The sequence below is a fragment of the Xiphias gladius genome, chromosome 20 (assembly GCF_016859285.1).
Source record: "Xiphias gladius isolate SHS-SW01 ecotype Sanya breed wild chromosome 20, ASM1685928v1, whole genome shotgun sequence".
In the NCBI taxonomy this organism is placed as follows: Eukaryota; Metazoa; Chordata; class Actinopteri; order Istiophoriformes; family Xiphiidae; genus Xiphias; species Xiphias gladius.
Genome location: NC_053419.1, coordinates 17,568,184 through 17,586,388, shown reverse-complemented (window position 1 = coordinate 17,586,388; position 18,205 = coordinate 17,568,184). Strand labels below are relative to the sequence as shown.

The 18,205-nt window shown below is 38.8% G+C and overlaps 1 protein-coding gene across 2 annotated transcripts; it reads left to right on the top strand.

Moving 5' to 3' along the window:
- Positions 1–6,894: 6,894 nt before the first annotated feature.
- On the top strand, positions 6,895–18,121 carry pstpip2 (proline-serine-threonine phosphatase interacting protein 2). 2 transcript variants are annotated; one of them, XM_040157324.1, is made up of 14 exons: positions 6,895–6,984; positions 8,071–8,171; positions 10,652–10,726; positions 11,931–11,965; positions 12,094–12,188; positions 12,296–12,358; positions 13,010–13,108; positions 13,585–13,630; positions 14,136–14,215; positions 14,296–14,394; positions 15,151–15,247; positions 15,400–15,484; positions 15,597–15,634; positions 17,046–18,121. In XM_040157324.1, exons 1-14 carry the CDS (start codon positions 6,952–6,954, stop codon positions 17,099–17,101), a joined length of 1,002 nt encoding a protein of 333 aa, XP_040013258.1. In that variant the 5' UTR covers positions 6,895–6,951; the 3' UTR covers positions 17,102–18,121. The 2 variants fall into 2 exon arrangements, with proteins under 2 accessions (XP_040013258.1, XP_040013257.1); XM_040157323.1 differs by having other exon boundaries at positions 12,094–12,200.
- The last annotated feature ends 84 nt before the right edge of the window (positions 18,122–18,205 follow it).

Sequence of the window (18,205 nt, the reverse complement as noted above, 5' to 3'; positions counted from 1 at the left end):
GATTCAAAGTAAATGAATCTGCAACTATTCTGATAGTTTAAGTCATTATAATTATAAAAAAATACCAAACATTTGATGGTTACAGGTTCTTAAATGTGAGAATTTGATGCTTTTCCCTTTTGTTAACATTACTGTAAAATATATATCATTCGATTTTGGATTCTAGGTTGGACAAGACAACCAAGATGTTTTAGAAACCTCATAATGAATTGAATAATTGAGAAAATAATTGCCATAATAACTGATTATGAAAATGGTTGAAGCCCAACTTTTTCATATCACTGTAAAGTAAAGATTTTTAGATTTGCCTGTCAGACAAAAGCAACTTGAGGAAAAAATTGTGATGGCTATAACTATACTATTGTAACTATTTTCTTACATTTTATAAAGTAAATGATTAGTTGAAGAAGTAATCAACAGATTAAAGGAGTAGTTTGACATTTGGGGAAATACGCTTATTCACTTTTTTGCCAAAAGTTAGACGAGAAGATTGATACCAGTTCCATGCCTGTACACTAAATTTGAAGCTACAGCCAGGAGCAGCTTAGCTTAGCTTGGCAGAAAGAATGGAAACGGTGAAACGGCTAGCCTCAGTCTTTTCAAAGGTGGAAAAAAGAATCCTGGAAGTTACTGGTCCTAAACAAGAAATAGACACATAAGCCCCCCCAAATAAAGGTGAATTGTTGTTTTTCCACTATAGTTTTTCCACTGATTAAACAAACTATATATAATGTGTTATTTAGTGAGCTTTAGAAGTGTATCTTTGGCTCACTGTTTCCCCATTTCCAGTCTGTATGCTAAGCAAAGCCAACCAGCTAAATTTACTATACAGACAGGAGAGTGGTGTCAGTTCCTTATTTATTCATCATGCAACTATTCATTTATGGAGCTGTTTACTTTCACAACCACTATTGAACACATTAGCAGAAACTAGACTCATTAAGTCTGCATCTTTTATTAGCAACTCGTGAAATCTTTCCCATTACAAAAACATTTTAAAAAGTTTTTTGAGTAAATAAATACCGGAATCACAATTCTTCCAGATCTTCAAGTCTCCAGTTAACATGAATGTGACAGCCCTAGACAGCATAAAATATATAAAAATCCACTTATACTGTAGAATGTACAAAGTACATTTGACAATCAGCATCTTTTGGTCGATAAGTTCCATTCACATGTTCCTCTTTGGTCCAGTCACCCACGGGTCGGAGTCGGTGGATCAGCAGCATCCCACCCATCTGGGCTCCACTCAGGTGTATGACAGGAGTGCAGTGACAGTTCCCATCCAGCAACTCCAATCAAGGTGTTTCCACAGGCTTATGTACATCCCTCTCAAGAGCCACCATTTTGCCACCAGTGGTTGGTCAGGCTTTGTCTCTGAACGCCTTCCAGTTTAGCAATATCCAATTCATCTTGATGTACTTGGACGTCATGTCTCATTTGATGTTAGTTACAGTCTTGTAGTTCTTGATCAGCATTTCCAGCAGTTTGTACCTCCAGTAAAGTCGGTCTCCAATTTGACATAGCTCGGTGGCGCAGTGTTCAACAACAGCAGCAAGATCTGTGGGCAAAAGATAACGTCTGGATAAGATAGATTGACCATTAGATCCATGAGCTAACTAACAGATGAAGCTTGATTAAAACCAGTTAAAGTTCGATCAAATCTTCTTAGATACTCACCGTGGCCGGCCATTGTCATAATGCTTCTGCTTTCGCCGGGAAAGAAAGCTTTAAAGGCTCGGTTTTTCTTCTCCGTCTGCGCTTATAAAGCTCGAAGTTGTGGTTTGACATGAAGGGACAGGTTTGAACTATTGATATAAATACTGGTGGTGACGTAACTTTATGGCCGAGGAATCCCCAACAGTCGCAGCCAAGTTCCTCCTAATCTTAGGTAGACCGCTCTGTTTACAATATTGTTATGGGCACCATTAATCAGTAGTGTTACATAAAAGGTGTAACTTTTTGTACACTTTGTGAACACATCACATATTGTTTGTGCCTGACAGCTGGTGTGTTTAGTTTTAATCAACATAAAGATGAACATGTGGGCAGATGAAGTGAGCATTCGTGGTTTTATCCACATATAAAAGCAACTGAGCCTGGAATTTACAATAAGTCATGATGAAGTGATTTTTTTTTTTTTTTTTTTACAATATTATAAGAATAATTAAACAGAAAATCTTATGAAGTATTGAATGAGGTCAAAGATAACTTTGTATAGAAAGTGAAAATAATAACTTATCCAGCTGCAGTGTGTCACATGAAGCTAAATTTCATCATGACAGATGTTGCTGTTTGATAGATAGAAGATGAATTTTAAGAACTCAAACGTAGGTAATCCCACCATAAGGATGTATTGCCTTTTTTTTTTTTCCTTCTTTTTTTCCAGTGGCGGAGTAAGGTTCAACAACAGCTGACAGGACAACAACAGCTCACAGGAGCATCAGCTGCTGATCTTGTGTCCTAGTGGGCTGATGGTGTTGATAAGATATTTAGACACATTGGTTGTTTTCCAGAATGTACAGCACAGTCATAACAATAATATAATTTCACAGATTATATGAACAGAAACACTGACAAGTCAAAATAACCACCATGTCATGTGACCATGAACTGACTAAAAGGTCTGTAAAGTACAGGTCCATACACTGGTATGTGTGTGCTATCTCCAAAAGATTTCCCTTATATTCTCCCTCAGTATAGGATATCACAAAAGTCTCTGCAGTGCACTGCACAGCACAGGCATGGTGGACATGTTAAGGCTTGCCCCGCAGCTATCCGTCACTTTCTGTAGAAACAGGGAAGTATCTTGGAAATGAAAGAAGGTTTGCAATCACGTGATCTGGACACTGCTGGCTGGACTGCTTTAACGCTACTTCTTCTTCGGCGTAGCGAGAATATAAGATTGTGGGTTAGTGAGACGGCACAAAAAAGAAAAAGTGTTGAAGTTGTGACAAATTTGGACTTTTTGAAGTAAAGATAAGGAGAAGGGAGCCCAAGCAGAACTTAATCATTAAAACCTGGAGGAAATACAGTGACATTCAGATCCCTTACTTAAGTATAAGCACCAATATATTAATGCAGTTTACTGTGGTAGGGAGTCGAATAGGAGCTCGTTTTAGCTACTTTTTTTTTATATAGCGGATGTTTTTAAATGACCGGTTTCCAGCCAAGGGGTCGGGTCCCTTCAAAGGGTCACAAGATCAAGCAGAAGGGTCCTGAGATGATTAATGGGAGAAGAAAGAAGAAAAGCAAAGTTCTGCTAATTTGTATTTTTTTTTTTTTTTTTACTTTTATCTTTGCTTTTTTACGATATATTGGATAATTTTACATTTTCAATAATTAGTCATTTCATCAGTTAATAGATGGACAGAAAATTAATCATAACCTATTTTGATAATTTATCAATAGTTTTACTTTTCTAAGCAAAATTGCCAAACAGGTTTGGTTAGAGTTGTTTATAAAATGTGAAGATTTGCTTATCTTTGGGTTTGGACTGTTGGTTGACTAAAACAATTGAATACATCTATTTGGGCTGTTGGAAATTATAACAGCCATTTTTTACTACTTTTTTATAGGCCTATGGATTAATCAGTTAATCGAGGAAATAATGAGCAGATCAATTGGTTATGAAAACAATCGTTTGTTACAGACAATTTTACTTCTGTGGTCCTCAAACAATTATCAAACTGAAACGATCTGAGAAGTCTAGAGGGGAAATAACACTTTGGTGAAATGGCTAACAACTCATACACATGTGACATGACAAAGCACCACTGCTTGTTCATAAGAGGTCATAAACCCAATAGTTTGGGAACCACTGGTTTAATCTTAAACAATGTTTTGTATTTTATAAGGTTAATACATTATATTTAGTACATGACATCTTAATCTGTGAAGTAATTAGTAGCTTTAGTTGTCAAATAAATATAGTGGAATAAAAAGTGCATAATCTCTCTAGGAAATGTAGTAGAATAGAAGTGTAAAATATAAAATGGAAATACGTAAGTAAAGTACAAGTACCTCAAAACTGCACTTAAATACAGAACGTATGGAGATGTACTTTCCACCACTTCTCATTTCGAGCACAGTGTTGTTCGTCTACAGTGCAGAGCGGTCACATAATGCAAAAGGTGCGGGCCTCACTGCTGATAACAGTGCTGTAAAATGTATTTTTCCTCCCAGGTCGTCTATTATTGCAACACCCTGAAGGTAGTACAGAGAGAGAGACAGAGAGGGGGGGGGCATTTTCAATGTAAATATACTATGAACATGCTTATTAGAGTTAATGTACCTACACAATGTTTAGTCATGTAATATTCTGTATGTCAAAAAAGTTTCTGTTGTCGTTGTCGTGAAAATATCTTGTGCAAGACGCCTCTGTAAATAAATTACCCCATAGCACTCCCACTCTGTGGAAGTGGGACATGTAACGCAAAAGGTTGTGTGTGTGTGTTCGCTTCTTTTGGAGATAGAATAAATACATTATAAAACATTAACTGGTTAGACTTAACACGGGTTAGGTTTGACAGGTTAGTTCGAACTGTTCTCCTCTGCCATATTTACATACTCCTGATGGGAGTGGGTTGGCATGTATAGGTATACGGAAAAAAGAGGAAATAAAAAGACTGTACAGATATGATGTTACCAATCAAGCAGTCGCACGAGTATAAGAACCTAGATCATAAACGAGCTGTTACTGTTATTATTAAATTACATGTTATAGGAAGAATCACGTATCACGTTAACATATGAAAAATGGCTTGTTCAGAGACATAATATCCTGGTGTTGGTGACCACGCTGAGCACCAGTTAGGTTCCTTCTTAATCTCAAGATTTAAGGCACCCCAAGAGACAGATCTCTGAATCTGCTTAAACTAGAACTGAAACAACAAATTAATGAATCTATTAATTGATCAACAGAATAAAAATCGGCAACGATCGATAATCTTGTTTACATAATTTTTTCTAAAAAAAAAAGGTAGAACATTCTCTGGTTCCAGCCTCTCCAATGAGAGGATTTGCTGCTTTTCCCGTTTTTTTATCATTGTAAACTGAATATTTCTGGGCTTTGGACTGTAGGTTGGACAAAACAAGCACTGTGAAGACGTCCCCTTATCCATTAGGAAATTGTGATGGGCATATTTCACTTTCTTCTGATATTTAATAGACCAAGCAATGAATCGATGAATTGAGAAAATCTGGAAAGAAAACACTTGTTAGTCGCAGCCTTAGATTAAACCGAAAGTAGTGTCTTTTATGCATTCATCCATAAACGTATGGTTCCATCAATAAAGTAACAAAGAAGACAAAGCTGACAAAATGTTTGAGCTCCAATGTTTTCAGCATCCCCACAGTTATATGGACTGAAGTCTATTTCAAAATTGCAATCTCTCAAGGTCATTCTTTAAAAAAAATAAATCACATAAAACCATACTCAGGTTTATGAGTAACTTGGTTTAGATTAAAAAAAAAAAAAAAGTCAGATTTGGAAAAAATGTGACCCTAATGTCATGAGTTAGTGTTTCTAGAATATTATATCTTTTTCATTATACACAAATTAGAATATAAACAGATAGAGTATAATAATAAATAGCATATTCAAGATTGGAAGCAAGTATTTTCACTACAATACTGTATTTAGGTACAAATTTGAGGTACTTGTACTTTACATACTTAACATATGATCAGATTATAAACTATGATGTATTGTTAAACTGTATATTAAACTACCCAACAGTATGTGAGTATATTTAATTACTGCTTACATGTTCACGCATCATTAATAATAATACAATAAAACAATAATATAAGGTAACACTGACAAGGACCGTTCTGCATAAGAAGTACTTTTACTCTGAATCGAGTAATTTTTTTAATGCAGGACGTGAAATGGAGTTTCTTTATAGCGTGGTATTTTTATTTTTACTTTTACTTTTACTCTGAATACTTCTTCCACCACTATTCCATTTTATTATATTTTATATTTTTCTTATGTTTTTTTATTAACTTTGCTAATACATGACTGGCCACCTGTAAACCCTTTGCACACCTCCATCAATCAGCAGATGGCAGCACACTCAAACGCAATGTTAGAACTTGATACGGTCTCTTTTTTTTATGGGCTTTCTACAGAATTTGATCAATCACTAATTTGTTAGACATTTGCACCACTGTAGTACAATATCAGCTAAGATGGCTCTTTCATCCTCCATCCTCTGTCTGGTGGCCCCGGTCGTAAAGAAGGTTTCTGTGTCTCAATCTAGTTTCAAGACCTTAATTGTTTTTATTTAAATTCATTTGTTTTGTTTTGTTTTGTTTCATTTTTTCTGTGTGTCAAGTGATTAAAATACAGAAAGACTCAGGCAAGGTAGTATTATTCCATCATAGATTAACTGTAAGGCGGCAACCAACAATTATTTTCATTATCAATACATCTGACAATCATTTTCTTTGATAATTGATTGATTGTCTACTCTGTAAAAATTTCAGAAAATAGTGAAAAACGCCCATCATTAATCCCTGAAGCCCAACAGTAAAAAAAAAACAAACTAAAAAAAAAGAAAACAAACAAATATTCACATTTGAGAAGCTGGTAACGGGGAAGTTTTGGCATTTTTGCTTAAAAGAAACCAAATCGGTTGCCGATTAATTTTCTCTCAATTGATTAATCAACTAATCGTTTCAGCATTAGGTTGGTTTCTCGGCGCCTGGGGGACATAGCGAAGCTGCCACGGTGCATATAACATCGATTCCTGCAGTTCTCTATTTAGTTCGCTACATTTCGGCATTTTAAAATCTTCCACGCCCGGTTTCGATGCGAAGTGCGCGCGGACTATCGCCGAGTGCGCATGCGCGGGTTTTTGCCCTGCGTCGCTCGAGGGGAAGAAACGCGGCGTTCGCTGTCAGTCGGACCTGCCGAAGCGCCGCGCCGCAGCATCGTTCACGACTATGAAAAATCTACATTTCAAGGATTTCTTCTGGGTGAGCTCTTTATTCCGTGCTTCGAGTTTATTTACTCGTTATCCATTCATTTCTCTGCTTTGCCACTAGTTTTTTTCCTGCCTACTGTAGTCGAATTACGACGGGAATTCAACTTTACTTTTGACCTCACCAAATAAGTCCCCACTACATTGCAAACGTTGCTCTGAGTAACAGTAAGTATTATCAGCAATTTTATTTTTGACAAAGTAATGATATTTAAAGCATCGGAAGTACGAGCACCGCCCGCCGTTACTGCTACATGTCAGCCCATTATTGCTCGCTATGCATTCGGGTAGCGTCTCCCTGGTTGAGTTGGCTGCAGCGGAGCCAGCTTGAACTGTTATAAACTGCCCGGTAGTTTAATCTACGACGATGCATCATCTTTTCTTTGTGTGTGAAATTTGTAAACCACAGCTGTCAGGTCAATGTAACGGAGTAAAAAGTACAATATCACCGTCTCAAATTTCGTTGAGAAGAAGTAACGTAAAATGGAAATACTCGAGGAAAGTACAGATCTGTACTTAAACGCAGTACCTGTCTACATGTACTTTGTTACATTCCACCCCGCGCTTTATGAAAAAGCACACTTTCTTATAGATGCTTGTGTGATTGAATTAGAAACACATCTATACATGGCCTCATATCTTTCCCAGTGATAGAGAGTCAATATTCCCCTGATTTTGACCTTCACACGGTTTGGATGATTATAGGCTGTTACCGTGAGCTTACCTAAATTATGGAGATGTGCAGTTCAAAACATCAATTTACACTCTCTATGAAAGATCCTAATGTCAAAGTGTTTTATTTATGTCTGTGTGTAGTGTTGTCTTGGGAGTTTTTCGCTGTCCCCCGCCCGTCTTACAGCGAGGGACGGGGTTTTAGTTGCGAGGAGCGGTATTAAGGGTCAGTTGCATGGCAAAGATCTGGCCAAGGTCTCTGTTTTGAAGAAATAACGTGTCTACAATGCACCGTCCGTCTGTAAACTGGACATAGAGTACCAATCTAAACAAAGAAACCCAGAATGTAATGTGATGTCTGTAACCAAAGAGGATGAGCAGGATAAAACCTTCTCCATCTTATTGACAGAACTCTGACCTGACCTGCACCGGTGGCTATGACGCCATCATCCAGTATCTCAGCGATGGCAAGAGGGCATGCAAGGAGGTGGAGGATTTCATGAAAGCCAGGTAATGGCAACGATCCACGGTAGATGTGGGATGATGCAAAAGCATTTCTACATTAGCTCTGCTCTGGCCCAGGTACGCGAGACTGGGCTCTGACTCCAAATTGCTGGCCAGCTGTGGTAGTTGGGGTCCTAGCTGTCCTAGTTACCATACAATCAATAGGCAGCCGAGATGGACTGTCACGATATAAGTTAAGGTCACAGATACAAACCCAATGGGACAAAATCATAGGCCTGGTTGTAATCTTGATGGCTTAAAAGCAGTCAGAATCCCCCCAAAAAAACTTACTTTGTGCTGCAGTAAAATAAATAAATAAATAAAGATTCATGTTTTATCTCAAATACAGGTCGTTTTATTTGGAGGGTCTGGCAGAGTAGGTGGACAGCATTGAGGAGTTGAATTTGACAGTTTGTAAAAAAGATATAAGAGTCAGGTAAAGGGAGCGATGTGAAACTGAAAGACGAGAAGGAGAAGGGACGATGAACTGTAGATTTTTGGTTTCATTATTGTGGGAATTTAACATACAGGGTTTAAGTGGAGGCACAGAGAAGTGGAGTAAGTTATGAAAACTCTGAGTTACTTCTGAGTGCACACTCAGATGCACAAGAAATGATAAAGTGGGCTTTGAGGGCAGTAAAGCTCAAAAATAAGAGAAGGAGCAACAAGAGTTACTTGTCAGATGAAGAAATACTGTATACAGTTCACAAGAGAAGCTGAACTCTGATGTCTGGAGTTCATTACAAAACGGTTTTGGAACTTTTTCAGAAATGTTACACCATGTGTGTTTGATTGGTCAAAATGATTTTCTCACGTTTCCAGTGGCGCAGTCTTCTGAAAGCCTTAAGCAGGGAAGCGCTAATGAGACATGATTTGCCGGCATTAGCCTGCAGTCTGTCAGCGTTGCTGCAATGACAGAACATAATCCACCAAGCTTCAAATGCACATTTTTTTTTTTTTTTACGTACACCAAAGAAGTCTTTGTTTACAATTCTAACAACCTATTATGATTTGTGTTAGAAATGTATTTTAATATACATTGAGTTATGTGGAACATTTACATTAAACCTGCAGGTAAACCAACATTTATCCTACACCCTACTGGAGCATAGTAGACCGGTGGAAATGAGTTCTACTTAGAGCTGGAACAGAAAATGAGTTTTCTAACCTACAGTGCTGTAGCTCTGAGCCTCCATTCATAACCAAAAAATGAATTATGAAGCACCGTCGAGATAGATTTTATGCTGGAGCCATGCAAAGTTTGGCATTTGAATTCCTCCTTCCTCATATATTAAAAATAATGTCCTCTCTTCCTCGTACACAAACAACACACAAACAACACACACACACACACACACACACACACACACACATGCACACACAAGCCCAGTAGGCAGCCAGTGACATAAATTTCGTCTGTATTCTTTGCATCTTGTCACATTTGAGTATCTGGTCTTGTGGAGTTCCTGATTATGCAGACTCAGTACATTGGTAAGGAATTCAGGTCATTGAGAGCAATATGAGTCTAAACAGTTGTTTCCTGGTTTGTTACCCCTGTTGCTCTGTCTTTTTCTCCATACATGTATGGATGCTTGTGATTTTAACTGACCTTTAACAGGCAGCAGGGATGTCGTTTTTGATCTGTTACTGTGTAATTGTCTCCAGAGACAGTGAGAAGACACTGAAAAAAACGATAGAGGGTCATGGCCAGTCAGTCTGGATTAGGAGCCCCACTCTGTGAGATCTGTTTTGGTAACTCTTCACTTTGTCCCCCTGTTCAGCATTTATAAGCAGTAAATAAGCATGTAATAATTGGTTTATAACACATTATACTGTACACGGTTTAAAGTGTTTATAAATATACAGTATTTATCAGCAATTATAACATTTCTTGTGGAGACATACATTATTTCAACTGTGTTTTACGACATTGTCATCAATTATCTGTTTATACGCCAGCCGTCACTCATGGGTGTCCACAGGTGGAGTTATAGTTGGTGACAAATGCATTCTTAAACATTTATATACTGCTCATAAATGCTGCATAGGGCGACTTAAAGCAAAATGTTGCCCCTGTTTGGGGTTCTCCAAGTAAGGATTTTTATATTCAGTCCACTTTACTTACATTACTTACACAGCGTGATGATACGGGAGAGACTGTGTACTCGTGCGCTCTACACGAGGAGTGTGCGTGCAGGGAGCCAGACACACTCCATTCATAGCATCATGTATTGCAGTGTAAATGTAGTCCTGTCTTTTTTCTTATCAGTCAACAAAAAAAAAACTGACATGTATTTGTTTATGTTGTTCATTTCTATAAATGTCCACCGGCTGACAGTGATGACCAAGCTGTGTGTATATGTAAACCAGTAATAAAGCATTACTGATGTCCGTGCAGTTTTACGTGTAAATTCCTTTGTAATTTATTCTCTCATATCCTTTCCATATATGCTTGTATGCCGGACTCGCTTTGGTTTATTTTCCAGGGCCTCTGTTGAAGAGAAATACGCCAAAGATCTCCTTGGTTTGTCCAAGAAGGTGTGCGGACACAATGAGATGAAGTAAGCACCCTCCGTGTTGTGATGCTGTTATCGCGTGTTTGACCAGATCTATTTACCAGGGAGCCTTAAGACAGTGAAGTGAATTAATGTGCCTCTGCTGAACTGACACGGTGCCTTTTAGTTTGGATTCATGAGCAATGCAGAAAGAGGGGTCAAAGCGAAGTTAAAGTCTGGTCACCGAGCATGGGATAATTCTGACTCTGTAAAAAATGGAAATTGTGATTGCATTAGTTTGCAGTCTGCAGTTTCCTAATAATATCGTTTTAGTCAGACTTAATGTGTCAGTGTTGACATGGTGTGTCTTTATCAGCTAGTTTAGTTCCCATTCTGTCAGTGGTCACATGGTCACATTGTGGCTTTGTTTCTGCTCTTTCTGTTACAAGGAATTAAGGTAGGAAGAGGAAGGAAGACTTGAGGGGCAGGGAGGTACAAGCAACAAGTAGTGGTAGTAATTCTTTCCGTTTTAGGTGCCCTGTGGAGTTTTTTTCGTAAACAAACAAAAGTTATGTTTAAATTCTTCTGGTTTCCCATCAGGACGCAATGTGTGAATCCTTAAGCAAGGTACCCACAGGTCTTGAAAAGTCTTAAAAAGTCTCAACAGTGGTCGTAAATATTTATGCAGGACTGTCATTGGCAGCAATGGCACTTCTAAAATGTTTCTGTGTGTGAGTTGGGAGGCATTTTACATGTATAAACTAAAATATTTATAAAGTACAAGTGAGAAAAGAGAGAAGTTATTTCTTATTTGTTTTTTTTGTGGCTTATTCTAGTATAGGCTGCATTAATTAAATTAATTAAATCATTGGGGAAGTTCTGAAAAAAAGTGATACAATAGTGAATAATTCTAGGCCTTATTGTCCCTATTGGTTTTTCTTCATACTTTCATACTTTGGCCAGTATGACCAGGTATTAAATTCCATTCTATGAGGTATTAAACAGATCTTATAGGTAAAAGTCTTCAACGTAACCTGGTGAACCCTGCAGAAACCAGCGGCGGGTGTAGCTTGCGCCGCCCGCTCATAAACACATTACTCCACAGCGCTACGAGTGGAAACACGGGGCACCTTTAACATCCTCTTGTGTGTGGTGTAGTGGATATTAATGGGTCTTACTGACACACTCAAGATACAGTGTGTATTCAATTTATGTGGATTATGTAATGTAGGAAATCCCTATATAATATCTGTTCCTTTTGTTTGTCAAGCACATTAAAAAGATCCCTGGACGTGTTCAAGTTACGTAAGTGCTTAACATTTTTGCGTCTTAATTATACTGACTTTCGCCCATCATTATTAACTTGTAATGCATTTTTCAGTTCATTATTACTCTGTAGATCCCAATTCAAACCATGTTTTTTTTCCCTGCAGAGACTGAACATGTGAGTCTGTCACACTTGCAACTGGCACAGAGCATGAGGGAAGAGGCCAAGAAACTGGAAGAATTCAGAGAGAAACAAAAAGAAGTGAGGAAAAAGGTTGGTGGTTTATTAGTACTGCGATGCGCTGGGTGACGGAGGCATCTTGGCAATACATAATAAGTTGGTGACTAGAAACAACCTTGTCGTTTCAGATAGAACAACAGATGGATGCTCTCCACAAACAGAAGTCTTCACAGTTCAAGAAGACAATGGATGTAAGTAATAAAGGAAAGGATAATACAGAGTTAATTATTATAAGCTCAATGTAAAATAAATGACTACGTGGGCCGCTTTCAGACTTTCTGTTTTTCCTTGTAGTGTGTTATTGATAAGCTGAGCTGACTAGCATGCGGATTCAGTCAAATGCAGTATTAATGACACATAGTGGTTGACATGCCGAACCAAAGGGAAATTACTCTGTTATCTTTATTTAAATATCTAAATATGATCAAACAAGCTTGTGTTCTAACTCATGTTGTGCTACCTTTAGGGTAAAAGAAAACCAAAAGTATTTCAAAACAAAGTGACACTGGACACCAGTCCGTTTTTGATTCGTGTCAAATGAGTTTCAGTTGTGTCGTGACAGCAGTTAAAATGCTGCATTCTTATTCCACCTCTGTTCTTCCTCTTTGGTGGGGGAAGTTTCATCTACCAGTCGGGGAAGTGAACCGTGGGGTATCATGTAACACCGTTAAAATCGTAGCCAAAAGACGAAGAACTTTTGATGCACCATTCAAATGAGGACAACTTTAGTCTGTAGCAACAGCAGAACTGATGCTGGAAGTTGAGAATACCATGGACTGCTCATTAACGTTCAGTGATTATGCATTAAAAAGTTCTAATGCTAAACACGGTGCTGTCCCCAGTCAAAGAAGACATATGAGCAGAAGAGCCGAGATAAAGAAGAAGCAGATCAGAACGTGAACCGAAACACCAACACCAACAACACCAAGCACATGGAGAGGGTAAAGTGCACTTTCCCACGGATGGAAAATTAAAAAAGGATGAAATATAAACTTGGAATATTTATTTTACCCACGAGGGTTATGTTTCTGGCCTATTTTGCTAGAAATTAAAACTATACCATAGTATGTCAATCACTAAACATGAAGATCAGTGCTACTTGCTGATTGTCAGAAAATTAACAACAATTTTGTCAGTCAGTTGTGCTGACTTAGATTTGACTGCGATGCAGGTACAGTACAGCTCCTGTTAAAACACTCATCTGCAATAAATGTACCATTTTTATCTCTGTGCTTTAGACTTCCTTCATCTACTGTGTGTGTACCAGCTCAATTGTGTCTGAGAGGAACCAAATTGACAATGCTGATAAGAACTTGTGAGCCGTAATTTCTGTATTTGTTAGTTGTCATGTGTTAGCCTTTGACCCACTGATGAAGACTTAGTACTCATGGGATTTTTTTTCCTCTTCATCTTTCAGCTTTACTCAAAAGCACAGCAAGCAAAACAGAATGCAGAAGAGGCAGGTAAGTTACCAAAAAAACCCCCCCCACTATTTCAGACATGTTCGCTGCATAATGTGCTGGGTGCATATTTGGAGTGGATGGACTGGACTGCGTCTACATAGTGCTTTTGTCCAAACTGCTTCACATTTTGTGACTCATTCGCCCATTCACACACACATTTACACATGGCAGCGAGCTACCATGCTAATATGGGGTTCGGTGTCTTGCCCGAGGACACTTCAACATGGGTATGGTCAGTCCATCACTTTGGTCCAGACTGAAATAACTCAACAGCTGTTGGATGGATTGTCATGAAATTTGGTGTGCACGTTCATGTTCCTTAACTTTTCGTCTAGCGCCATCATCAGGTCAATATAAGTGACGTGTGAGGGGCTTTTTTTAGATTCTAACACACAAAACCAGGCTGATTTTAATATATGATAGTATAAATTTAATAATGACAGTGTTTTGGGGTATTTATACCATATTTATACTGTCTAAACTGATGTATGTGTTTGATTGGCAGACAGGTTATACCAGCAGAATGTGACCACACTGGGAAGGGTTAGAGACGAATGGCTGAAGGAGCATGTCAAGGCCTGTGATGTAAGACTGAACGACTCAAGATCCCTAAAGTTTGAATAAGGCGCACATCATGTAAATAAGCTGAGCGTTTTCCTCGACAGATGTTTGAAAAACAGTCAATGGAGCGTATCAACTTTCTGAGAAACGCAGTCTGGACTCACCTAAACCAGCTTTCCCAGCAGTGTGTGACCAGTGATGAGGTAAAAGCCGCAGTTATGTACGTCATCGTTAAAGCTGCCACAATCAACACATTTATAATAGCAATGGATCAAATAAGTATTAATATTGTGTAAGTGGCCGCTCATAGTGACAAACTCATAGAGAATTATCATAAAATCCTGCAGTTCGCCTCGGCTCTGTGGAGCATTTTAACATCTTTCGGCTCCTTGTTTTGGCGTCGCAGCCCGTAACTTTACTGCTGCACCAGGTAGCTGTTTTCAGTGGAAAGACGCCGACAAACCCACTAACTCACTTTTGACTACCTGCCGGGCACCAAACATCGGACAGAAACAGCTAGCAACCAGCTGGTGAACATAGTGAAGCATTTCTTAGCTAGAGAGCCAGATATTTAGCTCAGGAGTTGGTGCAGAGCTAAAAGGAGAGTAAAAATTGGACTAACATTTATGCGGTAGACAGAAATATGACTCCAAATGAATGCTAATGTTGTTCAATGTCTGCTGGATGTGTTAACAGGCAACTCGGCTGACAATATGTCAGAGTTGTGTCAAACCTTGTTCTACTACCCATAGATGGCCACAAACTCAAGATCAAAAGTAATCTGCAAACCAAGAAAAAACTGTATTATTATTATTGTTATTATTATTATTATTAATATTATGAGAATCCCAGTTTTATAAACTTTACCTGACAAACATCCAAGTGTATCTGTAAAGGCATGTTTTAACTTGACTCTGACCTTGTTTTTGCTATCTCTCTGCATGTGTGTGTGCGCGTAGCTGTATGAGGAAGTGAGAAAGTCACTGGAACAGTGTGATGTCCAGGAAGATATCGAACACTTTGTAAACCTCAGGTGGACCGGCGATAAACCACCAGGTATGAATGCAGGAAGGGTCATTTACAATTCTGCGGCAATAACAATTAACCAGGGCACACATACGGACAACACAGTTATCAGACAACTCAAAAGTATGCAGTGTTTCATCAGGTGCCAGTAAGTGAACAATATCAGTCTTTCTCTCTAACAGCCCCGGTTGTGTATGAGAACTTCTACAGTGGTCAGAGGTCTCCAAGTGGAGCGCCATCCTTTCGACTGCCTCCACCAATCACCAGGTAAATCAGAGAGGGACTCTAGGAGAGGCTGCCACCTGTCTGTTTATCCATCCATCCGCAATTATACACTATCTGTGAGTCCTTATCCGTACCTTGTTTTGTGAATGTGCAGGAGGGGGCCATTACCTGATGCAACAAACAACACTGGGGGTATGTTTTTTTAATATACTTGAATATGGTGTGTTGCTTGCTATGATGAGGTAGTTGAAGATGCTTAGTTGCAAGAGGGTCCAACTGCGGACCTCACGTCTGGGAACCCCAGGCCTGCAAGCCAATGGGAACAGAGTGGGGTCCCCATAGGTGAGACGTGCCACTTACTTTTCTGCCACAGAAGTATAAAAAGCAAATAGCAAAGTCCAGGTTAGCCTCTGTTCAACTGACATCATGAAATCAATGCAGTCTCTCGTGTGACATTGCTTTCATCTTTATGAAAAAATGAAATGAGTTCCTGGAGATTGCTTTCCATGTTCTAAGACAAATCAGCATCCACTTCAGCAGTGGCTATAAGATATTGATATGATTTGATTTGATTTACTTTGTGAGCACAGCAAAAAAACTACAGCTCCCACAAAAAATCTACAAGCGGTGCATCATGGGTACTAATGTAACTTGGTTTCATCCATAAAGCTCGCCAAACACTATTCTAAAGTAATTCATCAACTTTCTAGCTGTAATGTAGTATTTTTTAGCAAAAAATTAGCTTGCTAGGTAGAATGGCGAAAAAATGTTGCTAATGTCTGTGTCTTTCTACTTTTTGTTAGTGTTTAATGATCGATTGAAATCCGAATCTCAAGTAATGAGTGAGAATCAGTAGCTCAAGAAGACTGAGTCTTGAGTTGTCCGATGACATGAACGCTCGCAAGTCGCACACATGGGAATCTTTTCCATCGTTACCTTCCCTCCCACGTGACGTGAACGGGGCATTAGCCAGTGGTTTTATAAACAGAAGTGTATTCTTTGTTAATTGCTTAGGTGAAATCGCTGAACAGGACTGTTTGGTTGATTGACTGATTTTTGTTTACTGAAAGGTTGCCCACCTAAAGACCCTGTAGACCTGGCTTTCATCTGACGCTGCCCATCGAGCTAGTTGGGCCAGCCACTTTAGTTTGGCTTAAGCAGACAAAATGTCGATAAGGCTGTGTGAAGCCACCACGTATCTGCACTTTGCTTGGGTGAGTTTAGGATTTAAAGGCAGTTTAAAACTATGTTTGTAGGTATATTCGTAGCTCAGGGTTAGAGAGCGGTGTCAACTCCAGAGGCTCACTAGATATATGATGGCACAGCCTGACAAGGTGACAAGTCACACTGCAGGGCCTAATGATAAGTCAAAACTATATTTAACATGAACACTGGGCTTCCATGGGAATGCTCACACAACTTTGGCTGTGAATGGACAATAGTCACATTTACACCACACGTCTACCGGCAGTGCGTGTAAAAGGACGGGTGTTTTCAGTGGTGGAACTGGAGGCTTGTGGCTTTATTATCAATGGAAGGATTGCTGCAGGCTTCTGCTTTTCATACTTAACAACCATGTGTTTGATCTCTGCTTCGATTACAGATGATACAATCTACTCGACTGTGCAGGACGCAGGCTACAGTGTTATCCAGTACTAACACACCGATCGGCTGGAGCAGTTACTGTATGTGCTGTGAGGGGCTGCTACTCCCTGCTTTGTGTTTTCCTATAAAGATACGGTCTTACCAGATGGAAAATGAGTGTCATAACTGTGTACATACATAGTTTAGGTGACGTTGGGTGGCATTTTGAACATATATCATTGTGTTATAAACAGTACTGGAACATCATTATTTTATTTTAAGGTTCTTGTGTGTATTCCTAAAATCAAAAACAGGCTAAAATGTTTTTGCTCTGTAGTTTGATGAAATTGATATTCTGTGCAATGATACAGAAGCTGAATAGGTAATAAATAAACACATCACACAGTGATCTCTACCTATGTTCTGTATAATTAATAAGTTTTGCATTTGTTTTCGTGATTCTCAAATGTTAAAATGGGATTCACCGAATAAGATAATGTGTAATTTGCTAACTTGTTTTCATTTCCTTCCATATTTGAGAGTAACGTGTCAGCTCACAGTGATCCAGTGAGTGGAACCTAAAGGCTCACACACTCTTATTTACCGTATCTACAGCGTATGGTAAATGGATTACTACAGTACATTAGAGTCATTTTCATTGTAGGAAAGTTATAAATTCTGTGTTCTACGTTGACATTCAAGTAATTATAATGCAGGTGTGTGGTGAAGATGCACAATATTTTCTGGATACTGGAGGAGGATTGTTGGAATTTTTGCACTTTGTTCATTTTGCTTAATTTATGTTGATAGCGTGTTCTTTGTAGAAAATATTACAAGCTGTGACTAAGTTTTGAAACTGTAGGAGTAAAGGGAGATTAAATGGCATTTCACTGTGCAGCTGACCTGGTGCTTTGTGGTTATGTATGAACATGTGGCAGTGGTTTCTCTGTTTGCAGTTTATCTTCTTATTTCCACAATCTTTTCATGCAGGTCAAGTGGTGATAGAGCATTTTCATGACCGACTTGACTTCACCTGGTGTGTAATACCGGATTAAGTTACACACATATTCTAGCTGCAGCCACGACCTGCAGACTTAGTACCAGGTTTAACTCCTAATTCTGCTCCCATGATATCTGACCCCCTTTAACTTAGACTGTGCTATCGCACCTTTAACATGC